The sequence below is a fragment of the Acomys minous genome (genome assembly GCF_964271855.1).
Source record: "Acomys minous genome assembly, chromosome: 2".
Classification (NCBI taxonomy): domain Eukaryota; kingdom Metazoa; phylum Chordata; class Mammalia; order Rodentia; family Muridae; genus Acomys; species Acomys minous.
This window is the reverse complement of record NC_140484.1, coordinates 119,841,411-119,867,874: the sequence shown is the minus strand read 5'-3', so window position 1 is coordinate 119,867,874 and position 26,464 is coordinate 119,841,411. Positions and strand designations below refer to the sequence as shown.

At 39.7% G+C, this 26,464-nt stretch overlaps 1 protein-coding gene across 7 annotated transcripts in view; it reads left to right on the top strand.

The window, feature by feature from the left end:
- Positions 1–16,431, top strand: part of ZFAND6 (zinc finger AN1-type containing 6) — a 70,835-nt gene extending 54,404 nt beyond the window's left edge. For 5 of the 7 annotated variants that reach the window (XM_084767632.1, XM_084767633.1, XM_084767635.1 and 2 more), the window contains 6 exons: positions 2,196–2,366; positions 2,729–2,837; positions 3,982–4,082; positions 9,908–9,952; positions 12,941–13,054; positions 15,492–16,431. In XM_084767632.1, coding sequence (XP_084623758.1) covers positions 2,213–2,366; positions 2,729–2,837; positions 3,982–4,082; positions 9,908–9,952; positions 12,941–13,054; positions 15,492–15,640 — 672 coding nt within the window. In that variant the 5' untranslated portion in view covers positions 2,196–2,212 and the 3' untranslated portion in view covers positions 15,641–16,431. The remainder of the gene's footprint in view (positions 1–2,195; positions 2,367–2,728; positions 2,838–3,981; positions 4,083–9,907; positions 9,953–12,940; positions 13,055–15,491) is intronic. The other 2 variants (XM_084767637.1, XM_084767638.1) reach the window with 2 other exon arrangements.
- Positions 16,432–26,464: the final 10,033 nt, after the last annotated feature.

Here is a 26,464-nt window from a genome sequence, read left to right as displayed (position 1 = left end):
GTTTTAACCTCAATGCACTCAAAATGAACATGCACCTACAGATACATTAGCACACACACACACACACACACACAAAAGAATGCAGTAGCCTAATGTACCTTGGGAACATCTTGCCATCAAACTTATGTTAACTTCTTTACGTTTTAATTGCCTTTTACTTTGACATACGAATCTACATATGATAAACTGCAGGAAAGATACGCTACACACACACACAAACACACACACACACACACACACACACACACACACGAGCACACTCGTATGCGATTCTGAAAGAATTTGTCATGGAGTGAGAAAGAAGTTTGTCAGAATCTCAGATTGTATTCCCAGCTAAAGGTCTAAATACCATCCCTAACAGTTTGACACTTTGTGTTGTCTGAGGTTTTTGCTTTTGTTTTTCTGTTTTTAGGCAGAGTTGCCCAAGGTAGCCCAGGCTGGCCTGGAACTCTGTATAATTGAGGTTGGTGACTAGGGATCCTCTTGATCAGCCTTCCAGGTGCTGTGATTACAGCTAGGACTGACTGACTGACTTTCTTTCTTTCTTTCTTTCTTTCTTTCTTTCCTTCTTTCTTTCTTTCTTTTCCTGCATTTGTTTCTTTTAAGACAAGGTCTCATTGTGTAACACTGGCTGGCCTAGAACTTGGTATATTGACCAGGCTGGACTGTATCTCACAAAAACCTGCCTGCTTCTGCCTCTGAGCACTTTGACTAAAGGGATGCTCTACCATTCCGAGCTGGTACATTGCTTTTAATAGTAGATACTAAGCATACAGCCTTCTTTTATAGTCCAGACAAAGGGCCTTATGGTTTTTGGTTATTAAATTTGGTATATCCTCACCTTCAACAATCTTTAAACCATTCAGGTAGAGAAATCTGTGTGAGCAGTGAATACTTTCCAAGTCAAGGCAATTTCAGTGACAAAACGTTTTCTATTTTGAGTATCATATTCTTTTGGATCTGTAATACACATGGATATACTTGAAATAACCTTCCTTTAGAAGGGGTTCTTTTTAATAAGCCTGCTATTACTGTTTACTGTAATGGGTTGTTTGTGCCAAATCACCAATTGCTTTCTGGGAGAAAATAGCATGTGAAGTTCTTCCATCTGCTTTGATTGATCATCACCTTCATGTGGTTCCTAAACACTTCCTAAGTCCCAGCATTCTGTGACTAATGTCTCTATTCCATTAGATTTTAATTTCACTCTTTAAAATTATAAATGCTAAAAAAACAAAAGTAAATGTTTTTTCTAATTAGGCAAGTAGTATCTTCATTTTAGGAAAAAAATTAAAGTCAGGTACATATCAGAGAAAACCTATTAGCATTACCATTCTTGGATATGTTTTCTACTGCTCTTTTATAATTACTAGCTGCTCCTTCAGTACCAGTTAGCAACATATTACATATACGGTTCACTGTGTTCATTTTCACTATCAACATTTTCTCCCTGAGAAAGTCATTTAAAATGTTAATGAGTCTGGAGATTTTTGTCATTAATATTATTTGTCAGTAGAACTTTATTCTAATGTTGGACATTCAGGGTGTTTTCAATTTATCTCCTTTAATGCTGTGAAGCATATCTTTGTGTATTCTTTGTTCTCTTTCTGATTATAATGTAGATATTCTACAGGTGACCCCTAAGGAAAAAACGGCTGGTTCACAGAGCAGTATTTGTCTTCTACAGGGCTCTTGAGGTGAATTGCTAAATTGCCTTTAGAATTATTGAATCCCACTTCTCATCTCACCAGCATTTTGCCTAGTTCTCCTTATTGTTACCAGCATGAATATTCCATTAAATGGTACAGAATAAATCACAAGTTAATGTGGACTTGGAACAAAACTTTAACTAGCTAGAAATGAAATAGTAAAACTTACAGCAAATTTTACAGTGATTGTTCATTATTGGAAGGGTCCAAACTGAAGAGTCTTCAGAGAGTGATCTCTTGCTCTGGAGAAGTTTTGTGCTTTCTGAGGCAACGTAGACCTGCTTACATAGAGTAGCTTGAAGTAGGAGTTCACCAAGTGTCCTTTGCCCCCTACTTCTGCCCTTTGTCTGGGGACAGCATAGCATGGTTAGGGAAAGAGCACATAGATGGTGTTTCTTTCGTTGCAGAAAACAGATTTGGAGACTGTAAGACTGAAATCTTGTGCTAGAGTTCCTTACTAATTTTTTGTTTTTTTGCAAATTTCAGGTGTGCAACAGAAGAACATGGCTCAAGAAACTAATCACAGCCAAGCACCTATGCTTTGCTCCACTGGCTGCGGATTTTATGGAAACCCTCGTACAAATGGCATGTGTTCAGTATGCTATAAAGAACATCTTCAAAGACAGAACAGTAGCAGTGGTAGAATAAGCCCACCTGGTAAGTAATCCAGTTAAAGTACAGCAGCGTTCATGAGCAGCATGTGGGGTATGCAGTGCCTGCTTCGGTCATATTTACAGTGCTCCGTTCATATCACGAAAACAGACCAAAACAAAACAAAAAACAGATAGTGGATACAGTTACTGCTCAGTGGTAGAGCACATGCTTAGCCTGCACAAGGCCCTGAGTTTAATTCCTACTAGTACCAAAAAGCTTTTCCCCATCAGCAAATTATTACAGAGTTTGAAATGAAAGAATAGAAACCTGTATACTCTTGTATTGTGGGAAATTGATCTTGCTGTGTTTTTAAAATCGGGTCTTAAGCTGCTAGAATATTTACAAGCAATGTGGTTGTGTTGCAGCAGCTTCTGTCAGCAGTCTGTCTGAATCCTTACCAGTACAGTGCGCAGATGGAAGTGTCCCAGATGCTCAGTCAGCGCTAGATTCTACGTCTTCATCTATGCAGCCAGGGTAAGGTTATTTTCTGAAAGGTAACTGAAAACTAGAGAATATTGATCTTTTGATAATTTTTAACCCCTTTACTAAGGACCACTTAGCATTCCTAGAGTTATATATGACTGCTTGCTACTCACTAGGTAGAAGGTGCTTTTTACTGTTCTTATGTTGAAGGCGAGCTCTTTCAAGTCTTCAGTCCCCTTGTCAGACATCCTTTTCTTTATTCTTCACACTGCATCCTGACTGGCTGTTGAAGTCCCTTTAAAGGACTTCGGGTTAGTTTTTCACGTTGTAGTCCTTGGTCTACACATATTAGGGCCTTGAATGGAAAGAGCCTTGGCTTAGATTCTTTTGTTTTTATCATGAAATAATACTGATTTTTCTGTTTTATAATTTTTGTTTTTAGCTCTGAAGTCAGAGATAGAGGAATGCATACAGAAATACATGTTTTAACCTCTGAAAGTTGTGGTGCGTGCCTAAAATCTCAGACTTGAGAAATGGACACAAGAAGATCAGGAGTTCAGTGCCAAGCTTGAACTTGCCATTTTGAGGCCCTTCTAGGCATGAAAGAAAGAGATCATTATTTCTATTCTATTTTGTTATAAAGCTGGCTATCGAATTTTTACACTGTTCTTCCTTTTGAAAAATTCATCATAGATGCTTATTTACAACTTAGTTTTAGAATTTCTGAAGCAAGGCTGCATCTTACTAGTTCTTATTTAGAGCATTCATTTGGCACTTGCGTATTTTAAAAAAAAAATACACACTGTTAACTTTGGTTTCCAAAGCACAAACTTCTGGCCCAAAATAGCCTGTGTTTTTAAGCCCCATGATTATGTTAAATCTAACGTATATATAAACTGTGCGTGTGTGTGTGTGTGTATGTGTGCGTGCGTGCGCACGTGCACACTAGTGTTATATAGTAAGTGCTACTGACTATGTCCCTTCAGTTTATGTGGCTATTTAGAAAATGATCTTTGCAAACTGAAACATTGTTGAGTGCAGTGGTACTCACCTGAAGGAGGCAGGAGATTCTTTTGAGCCGAAGGGTTTAACACCATCCTGGGAAACAGAATAAGCCCTTATCTCATGACCAAAGAAGAAAATTAATTTTTTAAAAATTTACATTAAAAAATAATAATATCTTTTGCTTTTACAGCCCTGTATCAAGTCAGTCACTTTTATCAGAATCTGTAGCACCTTCCCAAGTGGACAGTACAACTGTGGACAAAGCAGTATCCGAGACAGAAGACCTGCAAGGTTTGCAGTGATAGCATGTGTCTGTTGTTTATTAACACCTGAGTTCTATAGGCTATGTGCTGGCATAGACTTGAGTATTAGGAAGGTCACTTCTTACAGTACATGCATTGGTAGTTTTATTATGAGAAGAGTATTTTATATTCTCAAATATTTAGCTGGCTAGAATGTTGGGATCCATTTTTTACTTAAATAATTAGGTCAGCGTAAAGACAAGGTTCAAATCTGCTTGAAATTCTAATTAGAGTGACCAGTAGAAGCATTACACTATTATGTCTGTTGTTTTGAACAGTTAAATGTAAAAACGTTCCTCTCCAAGTACTGGGATTACTAGCTTGCAGGAATCTGGCTGACTTGGTTTTTACTGATTATCTGAGAGTCTTTTCTTCTTGGTTGCCAGGCACTCCTCTCCCCATTTGACCCACAGTGCAGTAGTCACATCCAGCTGCTTGCATTCATAGTGTGGCACCCTGTGCTCTCACTCTGGTGCCATGAATTCAAGTGACCCAAGAACTCTGAGAAATTTATCTGAAGGCATTCACAGTAGGGAGACATTTAGGAGCCTCTTAATCTCTTCTAGGCTTTATTATCCTGTCAGCCAAGGAAGTGTACTGTGCAAAGATTAGTTCAGGGATGTGAGACACTATGGCAGCATTTAAGGAGAAAACACAACGACTTCTGCATCATGTATGGTATAGGCATGTTGGTAACACATGATTGGCATATTCAATTTCAGTTTGATGAATTTTATATTAAATAATTATCCTTTGTTTATTTCTTGCCCTGTCAATACTTGACCAAATCAGGCAGATTTTGTTACAGGAAGTAAATATGTGGACAACATAAATATTTTAATCTATACCACATATTAATATAAATTTATAAAGTAGAATTAGTAAAAATATTTTTGTAAATAGATAAATTTAAGGAAAGTAGGGATGTGGGTGATTTTAAATGCAGAATATGGGAACTATTAAGTTATTCACTAGTTTAAAAAAAAACCTAAGGTGCTGTCAAAGCTTAGCTTTATCGCAGTGGTGGTGAAGTTATAACTTTGACAGAGAGGCTAAAAAGGCATTGGTTATAGGAAAAGTGTTTTAAATACTTATTTTTATTTATGTGTATATGTCTGAGTATGAATGTGGCATGTGAGTGCAGGTGCCAGAGGAGCTGCTCCTCCTGGAGCTGAATTTACAGACAGTTGTGGGTGCTGGGAATTGCCTTGAGTCCTCTGCCTAGCAGTATGTGCTCCTGAATGTTGAGCCGTCTCTGCAGCCTGTTACAGAAAATGTTGATGAGTGAGGCAGAAGCGGTAAGTTTAACAAATGAGAGGAGGTATTTGGGACATGTGATGTAGGTAAGCAAAAGAAAAGTGGTGATGGTTGTGCCTGAAATGTAGAGGGTCTGAAATAGGCTGCTAAAGTGAGAGCTCGGAAGCAAAGCAGCAAGATGAGGAGCAGAAAACAGAGGCGTCTGGATCCTGATTAGTTTCAGGACGTAGACATGAGCAAAGGAAGGAAATGGTTTTGAGAGGGAGGTTAGCAGAGAAGGAAGAGAACAAAGCTGCCACTCACTCAGGAGTTATGTGTGTCTTAAAGAGAGCAAGGCCTGGACTGCTGTCTGTGAAAGCAATCCATAAAGATCAAAAGTGCTACTGGGTGTGATGGCACATGCCTTTAATCTCATCAGAGGCAGGCAGATTTCTGTGAGTTTAAGGACAGTCTGTTTTGCATGGCAAGTTCTAGGACATTGAAAGCTACATAGTGAGACTCTCTCAAAACAAAACAAAACAAAACAAAACAAAACAAAAAACCAAAGAAACAAAAATGGTTAAAGGTGTAGTAAACGTTGAACAGTTTGACAATGGATAAAGATATAGCCGGGTGGTGGTGGCTCAAGCCTTTAATCCCAGCAAAGGCAGGTGGATTGCTGTGAGTTCAAGGCCAGCCTCGTTTACAAAGTCTAGAGCAGCCAGTGCTACACAGAGAAACCCTGTCTTGAAAACAAACAAACAAACAAAAACAAAAAACAAAAGGAAAAGGTATAGATAGGTGAGTTAGTGAGGCAATTATGTAGGCACTTTAACCTATTCTGATGTATGGAGAACACCATAGATTTTGTATATGGAGATCCAGCTCATTTTGAATACAACTGAGGATGTAGTTGTGAGATATTAGGGAGACTGTGTAATGGTTTTAAAAGTTAGACTCTTTTTACAAATATGCTTTGAATGACATTTTGATCAGTATTAATTTCCTTTAGTTCCTTAAAGACTTAAAATTCATAACTTCAGCGTAACAGAATCTTTGACAAATTGGATGTAAGCTTCACTTTCACCTGCATTTAGAAGGGATTAATTTAATTTTCAACTTGTAAAATTTCTTAAGATCATCCTTTGATGTGTGTGTGAGTTTATGTGCATGTAGAAGCTAAGCATAAGGTGTCTGTTCTCAGTTGCATCCCCTTGTTTTGTTTTCTCACAGTCACTTTCTAACCAGAATTTGCCAGGTTATGTAAAGTGACTGGAACAATTGTACGCACATGCCACTGGACCAGCTGTTCTGTATTGTTTTTGTTGTTTGTTTGTTTTGTTTTGTTTTAAGTGTAGGTTCTAGGGGACTAAGTGCAGGTCCTCATGTCTGCAGAACAGGCACTTTACAGACAGCTATATCCTTACCATGAACAGACTCTTTAAAAAACATTTAACTTATTTTTAAATTTAAAGTATTTTATTTTTTTGTCAGCACAAATATAACTGCTTCTTTGTATATAGATCCTTAAAAGTATACACACTTCCTATATACACACACACATACATAATTTGCCTGCTGAACTAATCAGAGAATGGTGTTTTCATCTATTAAACGAAGGGGGAAAATCAGAAAGGCCCCTGCAGCATAGACACATGATATGGGAACTGTGGCCTTGGGACTCACTGGGTGCATCTTGCTGGCATGTCCAGCTCTCTTTGCTCCCCAAGTAGGTAGGATTGACTAGCTAGGCAAGCTGCCCGGTATCCATGTGTGTGTATTCCAGTGTTACTGGGGCTTTCAGAATAGCATTTCCTCTGTAGGTATCCTGTTTATAATTAGAGTATGATGCTGTACCAGGTAGGTAGGTGGTACTGCTTTGATTTTGGCATCATGGCTCATACATAAATGAAAGTTTAGCCTATTCCTGGATGTTTGTTATCTAATCATCCTTTTTAACTAAAAAAGATAACTCTTAAAAATCTAAGTCGAGACTTCCATTTCACAAAAAGTAGCTTAAAGCAAAGTACATTTGCATTTTGGTGTATTCTACAATACCGTACTAAATTTTGGTTCACCTCACAGCCCTCTAGTTCTTGGATGATGAAGACTGAAAAGAAGATGGGATGTAGATGTAGAGCTTCTGGTTTTATATCTACATGTTCTCCTGACATTTCTGCACTGTCTTTTCACTATTTTTGAGCCATGTCCACCTTAGAGGAACTTTGAAATTATTCAGACTGTAGAGGCAGTTGTACAAGCAGTGAAAGATATTCTTGTTTTGCCTATCACCCGCATGGTTTGAGAGTGAGAGGCTTAGGATAAAAGAGAACTGCAAAGCTTTTAAGTGTAGAAGGAATCAGCATTTTAGAGCTTGGCTGTCAGGGACAAAGCAGGGAGCCAGGATTCTTAGGGAGTGCTCTTAAGTTTATACCAGTGAGAGGAACTGTTGACTAATCTGGGACTGTTTCTTAGGAAAGCTTACATGGGATAGAAATCAGAGATTTCATCTGATTTTGAAGAATGGGTGAAAACAGCCAAAACAGTCTTGAAAATGTTACAAGACTTAACAGTTCCCAATTTCAAACTTTATTAAAAGATGAAGTAATCAGCCAGGCAATGGTGGCACATGCCTGAATCCCCAGCACTTGGGAGGCAGAAGCAAGTGGATCTCTGTGAGTTTGAATCCAGCCTAGGCTACAGAGTGAGGTCCAGGGCAGCCAAAACTATTCAAAGAAAACCTGACTTGAAAACCAAAGAACAACAAAAGGATACAGTAATCCAGACAGAAGTGTTGATAGTCTAGAACTACACTCAAAAGTTTAAAGGTAGTTGATATTAAACAGAGTCTAAGGTCATCCAATAAGAAAATGAAAATCTGGTCAAAAGAATAAGTTGGATTTATAAAAGATCTAAAAATTCACCCACAGTATATCCAAAACCTACATTAAAAACAAGAGCTAAGAACTGTAAAAACTCTTAAAGCTGGTGTAAATTTTGTAGCCTTAGCTTATAAGTCCCTGAAGTAAGACACCTAAAGCAGTAGCAGCCAGAAAGGGTGGGTGGGTGACTTTTTTGTTCTCAAAAATAGAATAGAAAAGCAGCAACGATGTTTTATATCATCTGTATAATAAGTATGCATAAAGAAGTAACATTTCCTGCTGGTTGTGAAGTACTTGGGCAGCATGTATGGGATCCTAGTTTAAAATCCGTGGTAGCTATAAGAATACCTTCTAACTATGAAGATGTAACATAAGGAAAGGAAGAGTGAAAGAAAGCAAAATGTGACAAGCCATTGAGAAAAACAGTTCAGTGCTCAGCATCCGCATGATGCTTGGCAGCTATCCATAACTCCAGTTTTTGCTCCAAAGGAACAAACACACATGAGGTGCACATAATACACACAGGCAAAACACTCTCGCATAAAATATAAAAATCTAATAAAAATTTTTAAATACTGTTTGGGAAATTCTTAAAGAATTAATAAAATTGTTTTTAAAGGAAAGAAAAATAGATATTCTTCCAGAGAAGTCATACAAACTTGACAGTCAGCAAACGAACGGATGTTGTGCATCAGTAGTCACCAGGGAACTGCAAAAGCAAACCCATAATGAGTCAGCACGTGGCCCCCAGCAGAGTGCTGCAAGCAGTAGCACTAACAAGTGTTGTTTTGGTGTGTGGAAATTGGGACACTTGCACATTATGGGAATTAGGAATAGTGTAGATGATCTGGAAAGCAACCTAGAGTTTCTCCAAAAGTTAAGAACCATTATCAGGTGAGCTAGCATCTTCACTCTTACTTATGAAGAGAATGAAATGTCCTCACGTGGTGCTGGAGCTTGCTGGAAGTGTTCTTGTCTTTCACCGTGTGGCTTCTGGGGATTAGACTCAGGGCGGCAGGTGTGCCAGCAAGCATCCTTACCTGCTGAGCCATCTTGCCAGGCCATTTTCTACTTAATGTGATTCCTGGAAAAATAATGAACACAGGACTTGATTCTTTTGGATCCTCATATCAGTGCTAGTCTGATTTTCCCTTGGAATTTAAATTTTCTCATTTTACATAGAATGTTTACATGGGAAACGCTTATATTTTACTTCACTTAAAACCCACATATAAGAAAACGAGGTTCAGAAAGAAAAATTAAAATTATCCTCGTGGGTGATTGTAACTCTGTCTGCATTGAGTCAGCGAGTGTCTAGGAAACATTTGGTCTGTGTCAAAACTGAGTACAGAGCAGAAGAAAGAATGATTTCCGCTCCTCAAAACCCTATTTTGATCCTTCACTGGGTTGGAATTTTGTGGTAGAGTTTCTTTTACATGCTTAGGCCCTGAAAATGCTGTATACAAAAAAAAAGCTTTGTCTAATTCTTGAAGAAAGACCATATATATCATATTAATGTAGACAATGTATCTACCACCAAGAGAAAGTAAACAGATTAAGCTTGTGTTTGTGGTTACCTACCAATGTCATTCTAAGTTTATTTTGGTTTTTCACTGTTCATGACTGTGCCCCAGAGTTAGTGTTTAAAATCTGCTGTGTACTTACAGTTACATGTCTATTCTTTTTTTGTTTACAGGACCCAGAGCAGAGGGCCTTGTTCCTCTTGAATGTGATCCTCCATGTGGGTAGTTAAACCACTCTTACCTGTCTAGTGTTTTCTGAGTATCTTAATAATGTCTAGTAGACCATGTCTAGTCAGGATTCCAGTCCACAGTTCAACTAGAGAGTGTAGTACTGTTGGTTTTGCTGCCTTGTGTCATTACATTGGCCTCCCACAGACCTATATGGCCAGTGGGGATGACTAGACAGTCACCTGTTCTTAGTTACTAACAACTGCTGGTGTATTTCTAATTCTCATTTTCCTATCTGGCAACCTATCTCCTTCTAAAGAAACTGTCCTTACTTTGGCTTTAAACTCAGACAATGGCTCTTTGGTTTCTTTGCTACTAGATGGCTCTATTCGGGATTGAATAGATTCCTTTAATATGAACAGAATTGGATAAGGCATTCTGTGGTCTTAAATCTCACAGATAGCCCAAGGACACAGTAATTTCTTGGAACTAATCTTTGGCAGAGTCCTCACGTCTTGCTTCTGAATTCATTTAAACTCCAATAGTCATTGCTTCAATTAAGGTTGTGCTGATGTTTGGGTTGAACAGATGTTCTCATCATCTCTTGGGGCTGTATGTGGTACTCAGCAGTCCAGGTGCGAGCTCTGGCTTAGGAGCTTTTCCAGACAGCAGTCCAGTCTTTAACTTCAGGGTTGCACCTGTCACCAGTGATGTGTCTTACTTAGGTCTTCAGGGCTAATCAGCAAATTTCAGTGTTGAAGTGTGTGACACCACTTGTGTTCAGAGTAAGAGCATGAATTTTTACTCTTCTCCATTTCCAGATACTTCTCAAATTAGTCTCAGTACTTAAACCAGCTTTGCTTAGAAATCTGTGTAGGTATTACTGACATTTAGGCATTAGCTTGTTTGACTACTATATTTTTTTAGAGAACATGTTAGATGCTATGGCTTTCAAATTTTAAAGACAATAGAGATACAGGCTTATTTCGAATTCCATTTTAAGTGCCCATCTTTGCCTATCTTCGAGTTATATTTACAGAGTCAAGCCTTGCCTAATACTTTTCTAGAGGTAATGACTAAAACAAGGCATTCACCCTTTGTCCGCAGTTAGCTCACATTCTAGGCGTACTTGTTGATAGAAAATACAGTGTAGCCAGATGTGGTGGCTCTCACACCTGTAGCCCCAGCACTTAGTTAAGAAAAAAGATTACCTTGAGTTTGAGGCCAGCCTGGGCTGTATGAGACCCTGTCTCAAAAGCCATCAGTAAGAAATAAGGGCATATATTAGTAGAAGTTTCTCTGGCTTGGCTTTAGCTTGTCTAGTGGAGACATTGTATGCAGAATTCTTTATTACCATTTATTCATTTATAATGTATGGTGTTTTGTTTGGTGTAATATTTTTTAATGCCTGATTATGGTCCACTCAAGTATCTGAGTATCTGCTGTAAGTAGCTGGCTGTAAGAGGTGCTGTACTGTGGCGTTAGGAATGTCCTCCATAGATACAGTGGGTAAAAGACTTCCTACCAATCCACAGACATTTACTTGAGTGGCAGCGGCAGCAGGATAGGCTCTGGTAAAGGGATGATGAGACAGTTAGGTTCCTGCCCTCAAAAAAATCAGTTAAGCTAGGTTAAGTAAAATAGTTATAGGAACTTAGAAAATACCATAGCATCACAGGATAGGGTTTCCTATTCCGAGACTGTGAGTTACATCACTGTAAACAGGAAAAGACAAGGTGGAGTTAGTGGCTAAAGACCACACACAGCAGGGACCTTACAAGAGCCCATAGGTGAGAGAGAAGTGTGTCAAAGGAAGTCAGGCACTGCAGTGTGCCTCAACCATGTGACAGCTTAAGGAAGGATGTAATAAGGCCAGAGAGAGGGTAACAGGAATGGTGAAAGTCCTGGGCCTTCCCCTGGGGAATGGAGGGGAACCATCAGAATGTTTTAAACTGTTTGCTTTTCACCTATAACAGATGAGTAGAGGGAGGGTTGGGTTGGAGTGGAAAGCTGCAGAGTGTTGACTTTAAAGAACACACATGGTTGAAATGGGAAGGCTTTGGGGGGGGGGGGGGTGACTTGTTATAAGTGAGCCATAAGTATGTTACCAGAATAGTTGGAAGGCGTGGTGACTCCTGGGAAAGGTTCTAGTTGTGACAAAATGGTTGAGTTGGAACTTGAACCATGATAGGTCAACTTGCTATTTCCAAGCGAAATGTCATGTGTGCAGAGCAAGGTTGCGGACTGTCTCTAGGGCACTCAAGAGAGCCAGAGTGACAAGCAACAAGAAAGGATACGTAACAGGGTTTAGGAGCAGTGATTTCAACCTGAGTCTCAGTTGCTGAGACTCTTGCTCTTGATTTTAGTATGAAAAGGCATTGCTTGTTAGTTTTTATGTTAATTACATCATTTTAAAGTTTCCTTGTATCTGATTCCCTTTCCTAGCATGTTAAGTGCTTTTGAGAAGTGGGCATAGGGTTGAAAAAGTTTCATTTTGTTGCTTTGGCTGGACTTTGACTTATTCTGTAAACTAGGTTCACAAACATCAATCCTTTGGTTACTGGATTATAGCCATGTGCCTTAATACTTGGCTTAAGTGCTTTTATGTGAAACATTCTGAGAACACTGGTATTTCTGTTTTCTGAGGAGTCTGTGGAGATTAGACTCTGAGCAGTGTTAAGTTTTCATACGATTGTTTTCTTCTTGTACACTCCCTTAGATGTCCTGGGTACTCAGTGTCTGTCTCTATCTCCCTCCCCACTTCACATACCTAAAGAAGAAAATCTGTAAACCATTGTTTAGAATCATGATTATGTATTAGTGATCTTCTACCTGAGTGTACAGACGCATTTAATAAAAAGAGTTAGGTTTTTATAAATACTGCAAATTTATGAATATCTTTCCTGATACAAATCAGTTCCTCGGTTAATCTTTTAAGTTACAAATCCGTGGGATAGTGTGGGGTGAGGCTCACCTAACCACTCAAACACCAAATCTTACTGAATTACTGAATTTGTCACTCTCCTGTTTTTTGTCAGCTTCAGTATCAGATACAACACAACAACCATCTGAAGAGCAAAGCAAGTCTCTTGAAAAACCAAAACAAAAAAAGAATCGCTGTTTCATGTGCAGGAAGAAAGTGGGACTTACTGGTAAGGGCCTCCTTCGATGCTTTAAAGTTGAGATCATGTTTTGGAATAATTTATGCTCACTGTTGTTGACCAGTTAAGACTGCTTCTGCCTCTGTGTGCATTGGTGTTGGGTACATGTCAGCTTCTGATTTGTCTTTTTTTTTAACTTTAAAAAAATATTTTATTAATTTATTCATATTACATCTCAATTGTTATCCCATCCCTTGTATCCTCCCATTCCTCCCTCCCTCCCTCCCATTTTCCCCTTACTCCCCTCCCCTATGACTGTGACTGAGGGGGATTTCCTCCCCCTGTATATGCTCATAGGGTATCAAGTCTTGTCTTGGTAACCTGCTATCCTTCCACTGAGTGCCACCAGGTCTCCCCATCCAGGGGACGTGGTCAAAAACGGGGCACCAGAGTTCGTGTAAAAGTCAGTCCCCACTCTCTACTCAGCTGTGGAGAATGTCCTGTCCATTGCCTAGATCTGGGTGGGGGTTTGAAGTTTACTGCATATATTGTCCTTGGCTGGTGCCATAGTTTGAGCGGGACCCATGGGCCCAAATCTGCCTATCATAAAGTTCTTCTTGTAGGTTTCTAGGACCCTCTGGATCCTTCTGCTTTACCATTCTCCCATGCTTCTCTCATCTAGAATCCTAATAGGCCATCTCTCCAGCCCCTTTTTAAGCTTTTAAAATTTCATGCCAGCTGGGTTTGAGAGTGTTGGACAAGTAAGGTCGGTGATGTGAATGGTGGCAAAGAGCAAGCATATGTCTCTTGCCTTCAAGGAGATAATATTTTGGGGGAATTTTGGTGAGCTGTGAAGTGCTTTATGTAAAACACGGATCGTGGACAACACATGGTCAGTAAGCTAAAAGCAAAGCAGCCTGATGCTCTGTAGAAGATGTCACTGGTGTATTCCTGAAGCTATAACTCAGCTGTCAACATTGTTAAAGGGGAACTATCCAGGACAGCCAAGGCTACACAGAGAAACCCTGTCTCGAAAACATGCACACACAAAAGTATTTAACAAAGAATGTACATTACGTGCCGTCAGATTGCCCCATTCAGGGACAATATTGTTCTGTGATCAGCTTATATAAACCAAGGTTCAGTAGAGGCCTGACAAGGAAAATGCATCTTCCCTTCTGACAAGGGAACTGTGGGCTAAGACCAGGGCAAGCCGTGTGCCGGGCTTCACTGAAAAGTGGTACAGCTACAAATAATTTTGCTGTTTGTTTGCATAGGCATTGTGCCAAATACTTTAAAAAATTAGGAGTATGAACAAAGAACAATAAGATTTTGAGTGAAAATTATGCTTCAGAAGGGGCATGGTAACATGTGCCAGTAATTCCAGCACTTGCAAAGCGAGGAGAGAAGGAGCAGGAGTTCCGGGCTGCCATGTGCTACTAAGATCCGTTCTCCAAAAAACAGAAACAAAAATGATACTATAGGATCATGTCCTGCTAAAGAATAGGCTGACACTAAGGAAGGAGATTAAATTATGATGTCAAAGAAAACCTAAACTGCCTCACTCCTCCAATATGTATTTAATTTAAAATGTATATATTTAATATCAAACATGTTCTTTAAAAGGATAAAGTTTCAGATTTCCTGACTATAAGGCTAAGACTTAGTTTTCACCTAATTTGGCTATTGCTTGCTTCAATATTCTATTACATAAAGTTTCAGAATGTTTATAAAGTTAAAATGCAGTAAAAAAAAAAAAGGTAAATGTCAATTGTTGATTAAAATATTGATTATTCGTATGTTCCATTTCCCCAAATCCATAACGACATAAGAGCCTGACTTGGATGAGCGACACTGTTACTTTCACTCCAGTTCTATTTCAGTTACAACTCATAGGGCGTATCTCTAAAGTTAGTAGCTTTTACTGCACGTTTATTATGTATTGGGCACTCACCTGAAAAGTGCACGTGTGAGGTTCAGGGAAGCTTAGTGATTTGCCTATGATAGTGAGGAGATTGACACACAGGAACCTGCGTCCACCTTCTTGGTCTCCCCCCAACAGAATAGTTCACATCAGAAGGGGAAATTAAAGGTATTACATTGTCACTCAGCAGCGGGTCTTCAGAACTCACTGGTCTGGTCTTAATTAAATATTACAATTGTCTTCTCACAGTAGGCTTGCTTTTACATTATGGTTTTTCAGTTTAAAAATGATCCATTTTCAAATTAGGAAGAAATTGTGACCATATCACAGGTGAGAAACCAGCTCAGAAAAGCATACAGTCAGAGCTGCCCTAGTACAAACAAGTATTTGTAGATCGGAGCAAGAAAGGAAGCCATCCAGTGCTGAGCTAAAGATTAACCTCTTGGAACTTGACAGTGATTGTTCAGACTTAGCAACAGTATTACTTAGCATTAGCTCTGAGAAGAACTTAATATCTCACCCTCCTGTCTAACCCATGTTGTGCACACATTCGTCTATTTCCAGGGTTTGAATGCCGGTGTGGAAATGTTTACTGTGGTGTGCACCGTTACTCAGATGTTCACAATTGCTCTTACAATTACAAAGCTGATGCTGCTGAGAAAATCAGAAAAGAAAATCCAGTAGTTGTTGGTGAAAAGATCCAGAAGATTTGAACTGCTGCTGGAATACAAAATCCTTTGATCATCTGCAAACTAAAAATTGACTTGAGGTTTTTTTTCCTAGTCCTTGGGAATGTAGAGCACCGTATCTTGCATAGACCTTTGAATCATGCATGTCATCAGAAGAATAGATTTTTGTTTTTGTTTTGAAAATGACTCTGAACATTTATTTCCATTGCAGTTTCTGTGGCTGAAAAAAAGTATTATCCTTTTAAGATCATTTTAATTTTAGTTGAGTGCAGAGGGCTTTTATAACCAATGTGGAGAAATTCTGGAGGGCTGTGATTTTTCCAGTATTAAACATGCATGCGTTGCTCTTGCAGTTTTATTTCTCATTGTGTATGTATATATAGCTTTTCTCTGCAGCACGATTCCCTTTTGATAATGCCCTGCTGGGTACAACTAGTTATCGGTAACTGAATGTATCTTAATCATTACGGCTGCTTCTGTTTGTTCTGTTTTCATTAACAAAGGTTATACATATGTTAGCATATAGTTTCTTTGCACCCACTATTTATGTCTGAATCATTGTCACAGGAGAATATGTGCTGACAACATTCTAAATTTGTGGTTTTTTGTTTTTGCTTTGTTTTGTTTTTTTCTTTTTCTTTTTTTTTTAAGCAAGGGAAGAAAAGCTAAGTGCATTTCACTGCTGACTGCAAGTTTCTTTCAGATTGCTGTTCATTGGTCTGTGTGCGCACAATAGGAAGAATGATCTGGTCATAGTGCTGTATTTATGTTTATCCACCAGTTTTTGATTAAATAAAGAGGAAAAACAGAGAAAAGTGCTACTTTTTCTTCTTCTTTCTGGTAGTTAACTTTGTCTTGTTAACTTTTAGGGTTTTGCTTACCTAATTTTGTAAAAGCACCACTATAATTTGTCTCACCTCTATTCGTGGCTAATCTATTATGACAAAGTGTATTCCTATGAGTTGAATACCTAGCATTTTTTGAAAACCAAATTACCAAGATGTTTTATATCATTACATATCATCTGTCTATCCTACATTGTGTCACACCAAATTAACATCTAATGGGGCTTCTTTACTCCGTATGATTAGAGACATTCAAACTGTGCATCGGTAGAATTACAGACTCGAAAAATCCTGCAAAGACATATTTGTCCTCTGGTTTCCAAACTTTTCTGCAAGTTAGCCTGTTTAAAAAAACAGACCATGGCTGTGCTGTACAATACATATTTCTTGATGTAAACTTCCTTAACTCTAACCACTAATGTACTTAATACAGTTTAATATTAAAAGTATATATTTAGCTGATCACATGAATAGATTTAAGTGAGGATTAACCATTTGCCTGTCTTGGTAGATGCAGATAAAGTAACCGAAGGGCATGGTGGTGTGCACCTGTAATTCTAGCACTTACCAGGAGGATCACTGCAGGGTCTATGTAATAAGCTCCAGACTAGAACTATATAGTGAACATTTATCATGAAAAAAATGCTTTTCATAATTAACAAAATAACAGCATTAGAAAGGGATTGACTAGTCAGGTGGTGGCACATGCCTTCAATCCCAGTACATGGGAGGCAAAGACAGGCAGATCTGATCTGAGGCCAGTTTGGTCTACAGAGTGAATTCCAGTACAACCAGTGCTACGTTGAGAAACCCCATATCAAACAATCAAAAACAAAAAAAAGGTTGGGGGAATTGAAGCGTCTCATGTAGCCTAGCCTGGGATTTAATATGTAGCTGAGGACATCTGCCTTTTGCTTGTGTTTGAACTCTGTTTTATTTGGGGTATTGAAGTCTCTACCCCCTTCCACCAACCCCTTAACCCTGGGTAAGAATAAGAAGGCTAGTGAGGAAAGAGGCCACAGGCCCCTTTACTTCTCCCAGCTGTTTAGAGTCGATGGGTTCTTGTGGGGCAGTACCAATCTTCATCAACAGCAAACACAGCAAGAAGTCTCCTCCGAGCCTCTGTGTTGAAATGTTTCTCTCCGTCTATCTCCAAGCCATCACACCATCCCTCTCTGGTCTCTCCAAACTGCTACACGCAACACATCACACTTTGTCTCTCCGGGTTTTTGTATTCTTTTCCCTCAGTCCTAGACCACACCCCTCTCCATGCCACACGAGGCAGGCTGTTGCCAGCTGGCAAGGACCATCCCCACAGGAGGCAGTTATCAGCTAAAGCCCAAACTAAAATCCCACACTTGGGATTAAAACAAAACCATATTTACATAACTGAGTTTCCAAAGAAACCAAAACTTCGATTACATTTGCCAACATGCTTAATTTATACAGGTGTATATAATGCTGGAGATGGAGCCCACACTGCACGCTAGGCAAGCACTCTACAGACTTACATCCTAGGCAGAAATTTCTTGGGGCCAGTGAGGTAGTAAGATAACTGTGTGAAAATGCTTACCACAAAAGCCTGATTTCTGAACCCAACCCCAGAGTTCTCTGACATTTACAATACACTCAGGCGCGCGTGCGCACACACACACATGCACACACACACTGGTAAAACAAAACTATAGTAAAGAATTTCTTTGGGCTAGTACTGTCTATAAAATCTCTCATTCAAAAAAAGAAAGAAAATCGTCTATCAGTTTCTCACTGTTTGATAGTGAGCAATAGGCAAGCTGCCCCATTTTACTGCTTGTATTTAGAATGGTGCTGTAGCAGCATATCCTAGCCTCTGGAGCAAGACACCCATGAGCCAGAAGCAGCACTCAATTTTGGAACATTTTGTTGTTGATGTTGTTCTAAATAGCAAACCATAATAAATCCCAAAAGAAATCACTAGACACAATAAGATTTAGGTGGCAAAATAATATCAGTTGTTACAGTTTTACACCAGTTAACTAAGAAACCAGAAGATATCTTCCTGCAATAGTGTCTGAACTGTACCAGGTACTTTGAAATTGCAATGGGATGCACTAGATTGTCCAGAAAAGTGAACTTTGGTGTCAGAGAAAGACAGAGTTGGAATGAACAGTTGGTTATATAGAAAAAGAAAACCAGTCTTATTTTTTTCACACTAGAGAGAAAAATGTTAAAAGATGGAAGTGTAAAGCAGTACTTTAAAACTGCCAGAGAATAAAAGATGAGGATTTAGCCCATCTGACAGACCTTAAGAGAACATGGGGAAGACAGGTCACTTAGTACTACAATGTAAATCAAGACCACAAGGAGATAAAACTTTATACCCATCCACTTGCCAAAAAAATTGAAGCCTCGCCATAGTGGTGTTGGAGGGTCGGCATGTTGGTATTGCTGCTGGTGATCAACACTGAATTTGACTCTTAAAAGTTTGTGGGTACCTTTTAAAGTCTGGCTTTTAATACACCTTGTACTCCAGAAATTTCACTATATACACAAGAGAAACCTAGAAATAACCCAAATCCTCACTGAAGAAGAATGGCGGGTAGAACTTGAGATTCATGCAAAGTACAAGATGTAAAATACGAGACAGAGAGAATGCTTGGCTAGCAAGGGCAGGGCTTTGGACGCAATACTCTGTAAAGGCAGAGGGGTATGAAAATGCACCTCTTACAAATCGTCATTAGGTTTACCCGAAGCAAAGGGTAATGATGCAAAACTGAAATGCTGTCCTTAGATGAGAGGCAGTGAGGGCTGGTGAGTGATAGTTGTGGTCAGAGCCCAGCTTTGGGGGTAACAGGTTCAAGATCTTCTGAGAAGCAAAAGCAGGCGTTTGAACCAGTGCTGAGTATCATGAGCCAAGGAGTATGACTAATCTTGTTTACCTGAAGCTGAGCATTACAAAGCTGTTTGATGACCTCATTTTAAAATTGGGGCTAGTACATGAAAAGACTCCTGAACCAGCTTGTGTTACTTCCATTTTTAATACAGTTATACTCCTCCACCTTCACTATGCCTAAATAGTAAAGCTGTAATTCAGAACATCTATCCTTCGCCCCTCCCATGCTTATGTGGAATTTCTGTGTCCTTTAATTTCCAAGACATTCACTTGAATTGGACGTTCATGTGAAATGGTTTATATAAAGTAATAATGGCTAGAAGTCTTATTTCTCAGAATTTCTAGACCATTTCACTGAATATTCTTTGGATTTTTAGGAAAGGATCTGTGTAGTATCCTTTTTCATACTAGCTTCTTGGCTTTGTATGTTCCCTTTCTTAGTCTATAAACATTTCTTCATAGAGGCCTGGAGAGACAGCTCAGCAGTTAAGAGTATTTGTTGCTTCAAAAGATCTGGGTTTGATTCCCAAATCTCATAGGGTGTCTCTCTGATTTCCCGGCACTCATATGGTACATGCTCACATACACAGATCTTTTTAAAAAATGTTTTTAAATATTGGTTAAGGGGGCAAGTGGAATGAGAGGAATGTGGAGACGAGGTGAGAGGATATAACCTCTACAACTAGAAACCTGAGGGCCCCAACGTCCACTAGCGTCTGTAATGTTAACAAGGGTAAATGGTCGCTATCAAGAGGAAAGACGGACCATCAGCATAGATAACAGGAACATGGAAGATACATATTTTTTAAAGTTTCTATGGGCCACTCAATGCCCACAAAACTGGATAGATTTGATGACTGGCTAGTTCCTTATAAGTCCCGGTCCTAGTTTGCTTCCTATTGTGATAAACACTGTAACCAAAAGCAACCTGAGGAGGAAAGAGTTTATTTGGCTTGTAAGAGCCAGATTACAGTCCATCACTGACTGAGGAAAGTCAATGCAGGAACTGAAACAGAAACAAGGAAAGAGCTGCTTACTGCCCTGTTCCCTATAGATTGCTTATATAACCCCAAGGCCACCTGCCCAAGGGTGCCACTGCCCACAATGTGATAGGCCTGGGCTCTCCAATCAAGAAAATGTCAAACAATTTTCTTTATTGCCTATTCAGATGGAGGCATTTTCTCAACTGAGGTTCCCTCTCCCCAAATGATGCAATTGTGTGTCAAGTTGATGAAAAACTAGCCATAGGAACAAACTTTTTTTTTTTTTAAGATTTATTTATTTTGTATTCAGTATTCTGCCTGCATTCCAGAAGAGGGCACCAGATTTCATTATAAATGGTTGTGAGCCACCATGTGGTTGCTAGGAATTGAAGAGTAGTCAGTACTCTTAACCTCTGAGCCACCTCTCCAGCCCCAGGAACTAACTCATGATTCACAGACAGAACAGGATTTTATACATTGAAGAGAATGTATAATCACCTTCCAGGGAAGAGGGTCAGGGTAGTCCCTAGTAGGTAAGCTAGTTAACCCCAAACACTAAGCAATTAAACTAGTTCTCTGCAGTCTATCTTGTAGAGTGTAGTAGCACAGGCAATGCTTGGTTTTGTTTTATTTTGCTTTGTTTTTAAGATTTCAAAAATGTATGAATATTTTGTCTGCACATATATATGTGCCCCTCAGACCTACCTATTACCTGCAGAAGTCAGAGGGCATCAGGTCCTCTGGAACTGGAGTTACAGGGAACTAAAATCAGGTTCTATGCAAGAGCAGCAAGTGTTCTTAACTACTGAGTGTAGTGACAATTCTGGGAGTTTGGTTCCTTTAAAAAACAGAGAAGTATTATAAGAATATGTTTATTGTTTTAATCCCAGGTATGTATGGGGATATGTGGCTCCTTTGGACTGACTGCAGCAGCTGACTATGGTTGGCCTCATGCTCTAGCAGATGCATGGTTTTGCCAGCTGAAGATAGTTTCTATGATTTTGTGATGTTGAAATTTGGGGACTTTTCAGAGGGTATATAAATACTAGTGCCTGATTAGGCATGGTGAGTCATTGTTGGTCATTCATGGAGCTTGGTTGTGATTTGTTAGTAGTTGTACTCAAAGAAGAAATAAAAATCAACCTCTCTTCTTCTTCTGCTGCTTCTTCTTCTTCTTCTTCTTCTTCTTCTTCTTCTTCTTCTTCTTTCTCTCTCTCTCTCTCTCTCTCTCTCTCTCTCTCTCTCTCTCTCTCTCTCTCTCTCTCTCTCACACACACACACACACACACACACACACACAAACCTACACCTTTCTTTCCTATCTAGTGATAAGGGATGAGAGCAGGGGTATGAAGGGAGGGAAAATGAACCCACAAAGTAGCAAAGACTAGCCCTGAGAGAATACTTTCTAATGTATTCTGTCAGATACATTATGCGATAACAGACAGGTGCTTCTCATAAATGTCAGTGCAAATGTCCTTAACAAAACTAGTTAAATAAATGTGGAGGGTAAAACTTAAAAGAATGTATTTTAAATACTATATACCACAATCAGGCAGGATTTACTCTTGGTCTATACGACTAGTTGTACTCCTGATACCCCATCAGTCAGTCCAAAGAAGAAAATCATGGTCATATTGATAGATCCAGGAAAAATCTAACGGCCATTCATGACAAACAAAACAAAACAAAAACAAACAAACAACAACAAAAACCCCTAAAATGAGAATCTAGACAAACCTTAATTACCCAAAACCTACCTGATATATTAATTGGTGAGGAAGCTGATGCCTCTGAGGCACCATGAGGTAAAAATGTCCTCCCTTCCGTCCCATTTCATACTGTTCAACTAATGTAATAGGAAAAGCTATTCAGATTGAGAACGGAGAGAGGCCCTGTGCTCATTTGCATATGGCATAACATTATACAGGCACTAAAAGAATTAGCATAATTCTGGTAAATAGAAGCAACTATGTTAAGAATACAGTATATAAACATGTCAGTGTTCATAACAGCATGGGCATTTTGAATAAGAAATTAACAGTTTGCATTACCTTAAAAAAAAAAAGACACATAGTTGAAGGTCTAAGTAAAGTAAGACATGTCAGGAAAAACTAAAACTAGTGAGAAATCAAAGATAGATGGAACAAGAGATCTGGTCCACACGCATTGATGTGGATGATGCCTGTTCTCCACTCTGGTTGGGAAATTCAATGCAATTCCAATAAGCCACACAAATTATGTTTTAGTTTAAAACATAATTATGATTAAATATATAATATATTTTAGATTAAAATATAATGTTTAAAGGGGTCTGTGTGTGTGTGTGTGTGTGTGTGTGTGTGTGTGTGTGTGTGTGTGTGTGTGTGTACAGACAGACAGACAGACAGACAGACAGACAAATAGATGCCACAAGGTGAAAATTGATACAGACTCCAAAATTTAGCTACACTAACTCCATAATGAGGACTGACACTTATGGAAGACTGACTATCTACAGCAGAACAGTTCAGAAATAAACCAACATATATACAGTAAACTGATCTCACAGAGAAGAGGAAACCCTTTGACGAAGAGCCTTCTCAACCAGCAATGAGAAGTGACTGGGCAAACAAAAATGAATAGAATCATAAACCTTTCACAAAAGCACAAAAACAAGCTGCTAAAATTTCTAGGATATACTAAGAGAAATCTGTTGAGAGGCTGACAACATACTTTAGTTGGTAAACTGCTTGCCCATTCTATCGCCAGCACCCCATTCCCAGACATGGTGGTATAAACCTGTAATCTCAAAATTCAGGTGGAATTAGGAAGATTAAGAATTCAAGACAGTCCTCAGATACATAACAAGCCTAAGGCCACGGGGTGGGGGGCGGAGGTAGGTAAATTTTGAGTGAAGGATTGAAAAGTTTACATGTAAAAATTATGTCTTCAAGGAGTATACAAATAACTAGATGAAGAAAAAAATACTCTTTCAAAACCCAGAGAAAGTCAGCAACAGGAATGAGAAAGTAAGCAAAATGGATGAGAAATTCAGCAAGAGAATAGAGGGGGTTGTGTTTGTTTCTTTGTTTGTTTTGAGATACAATCTCACTATGTAGTCATTGCTAGCCTGGAACTCACTACATAGACCAAGCTGCTTCCAAACACACAGATCCACCTGCCCCTGTCTCCCAAGTAAGTGCTGGAGTTGAAGAAGGGTGGGGGTTGGGGGGGGTGAGGAGGAGGAGAAGGAGGAGGAGACAACTTACAAGAACTCTGGTAAATGATTAAGAGGTCAAATCCAGCAATCTGTGGGGGTATAAGGGTCTGAAATAACTAAAAACACCAAGAATGCACTTAATGAAATTAAACAGAAAAAATTAAATTCTACAGAAAAAGAAAGAAAGAAATCCAAATGCAAGAGGCATTTTAGATTCCCCCAATTGGCATGACCAGAGAACGTCATTATTCACTGTATGAAAGTACAAAAGAATCGCTTCTTGGCCCTTTGGCGAAGATCAAGTGAAAGTACAAAAGAAACATTAGAAAAAGTGAGAGAGGAAAAAGTGTCACATCACAAAAGCAAACATATCAGAATAACACCAGACCTCTCAACAGAAACCCTGAATGTCAGGAAAGCATGTAATGATAGATTTCAAGTCCTGGAGGCAAATAACTGCCAACTTATCAAAACTCCTAAAACTGATGTAGAAAGAAGGCCACTTCAAACAAGCACAAATTATAGCAATTCACAATCACCAAGCCAGCATTACAGAGTATACTTGGAGAATCCTGGACACAGAGAGGGAAGAAAGATAGGCTCAGCCAAAAGAACATGGTGAAGAATAAATTTCATGAGAGGAATATATTAGCAAAGGATAACAGAGGGACAATCCAATGTGTCAAACACAGTAAGTAAGCAAATTCCTAATCCAAGTAAGAACGAAGAGAGCGAACATCCCAACCTATAAGAAAAACCATCAACAAAATTTGTAGGAGGAGTTAGTGAGCTTCTCTCAAAAATAGCCTGAATTGCTAGGCCTGATGGTGCCTGTAGTCCCAGTACTTAAAAGGTTGAGGTAGAAAAGTAGCCACAACTTTAAGACTACACTGGACTAGTTAGCCTCAGCACCAGAATGAGACAAATACTAATAATGATGATGCTAATGATGACTTAAAGAAAATTATCTTTAACTCACAATTCAAAGAGGTAGACTAGTTGTTTGGCCTGCAAAGCAGAGCCAACTTGTCCGTCTCCAAGAAACATACCTATCAGGCACCACTTAGTTTACCAAGTGAATAGAAACAGACACAGCTATTCTGATAACTGATAAAGTAGATGTCAAACCAAAACTAGAAGAGACTAAGCCACTACATAATAATAAAAAGATTACTTACATAATTAATTACAGATTAATAAAAATTACATAAAAAGACATAACAATCATAACATATGCACTAAAGTTTGGATAGAACTCCCAGTTCCATAAAACCAACACAAACGGACTTTTAAAAAAAAGATAGACTCTGATATAATAATTTTGGGTGATTTTGATACGCCACGTTCATCAGTAGGTAGGTCACACAGATTAAAACTCAATAAAGAAACTTTAGAATTCAGTTTAGAGTAAGCCTAACAGACATCTACAGAATATTACATCTGCATTAAGTACTTTTCTCATTGCTGACAATGACAAGGCTGGACAAGAGGTACTTAAGGAGTGGAAAGGATTATTTAAGTTTACAGTTTGAGGGCTTGAATCTCGCTGTACTAGGGAAGGGACCTACGAAGGCATGGCACATGGTCGGGGAGGAGGCTGATGGCATGGCATCCACAGTCAGGAAATGGAGAAAGGTGAATACTGGTGCCCAGATCCATTTCTCCTTTCCTTTATTCAAGGCCTCCAGCCCAAGAGATAGTGCTGCCTCCTTTCATTTCATCTTTTGGAAACACACAAACACGTGAAGGCGTGTTTCCATGGTGATTCTAAACAAATAGTCGAGTTGACAATATATTACACTCCCCCCAACAGCTAGAAAATACAAATTCTCACCAGCCCATAGAACTTTCTCTAACATAGATCACAGTTTAGGCCATAAGGCACGTCTCTGCAAATGTAAAATAATTCAAATAATCCTTTTTATTAGATTGCGTTCCTGAAGCATTTGCATCCACACAGTCTGGGGGGTACTCCCATAGACCTTACTTAAACTATCCTGGACTCCCAAATTTCTATTATCTCTGGCTCTAAAGTCCATAGGTCTTCCTCCCTCTCTTTCATTTGGAAGTCAACCAACATTAACTAAGTGACTTCTTGTAACTACTCTGGAGCAGACCTCTCACTAATATTGTACGGAAGGAACCTGAGGCATCAAGCAACACAGGCGCGCCACACTTTTCCGGATGCTGGCTCCAACTCCAGCCTTCACCAGGACTCGGGGTAAGTGTCTCTGCGGACCCTGAGCAAGGCTACACTGGCAAGGGATAAGCTGGGATCAAAGAGTCTGCAGTATCGGATGGCACCCGAGGAGCTGGGGGACTTCCAAGACAAAACAATAGAGTCACTGGGTGGATCCCAAATTGCAAACTGGAGGTGGGCTCGGGAAGAAAGAAGGAATAGGGAGGTTGGACATCTTTGAAAGGGGCGGGGCCTAAGAGTGTGAAAATAAAGCACCTACAGGGGCGGGGCCTTGGGGCTGGGGCGTCCTAGGAGAGAGATGAGACGCAGGTGCTGATCCTGGAAGAAGGCAGTCTAACCATAGGGGCGGACCAAGGCGGGGCGGGGACCAGAACGGGTCTTGAGGGCGGGTCGGGGCGGGTCGATGCCAGGGTGGATGAAGAGGGTCGTTTTGTATGTCCTAAAGGTGCTGTGATGCCGAGGCGAAGAGATCAGGGAAGGGGGGCAAAGGGAGGAAGAAAATGGGATTATTCCGGTGCTGGTGCCAGGCGGTTCCGGGATCGGAGCCGGGGGCGGGCCGGGAAGGCGGTCAAGGGGCGTGAGAATGGGGCGGTCCCAGGGCGGGTGCTGGGTGGTACCGAGGGTGGGCTGGAGACAGGGGAGGAGGAAAGGGTGTGGGGCGGTCCGGGGGCGGGTGCTAAAAGGATTCCTGGGGTGAGGAGGCGGTCTCAGGGGTTGGGTTGGGGTGTACGCTAAGTGTTACGGGG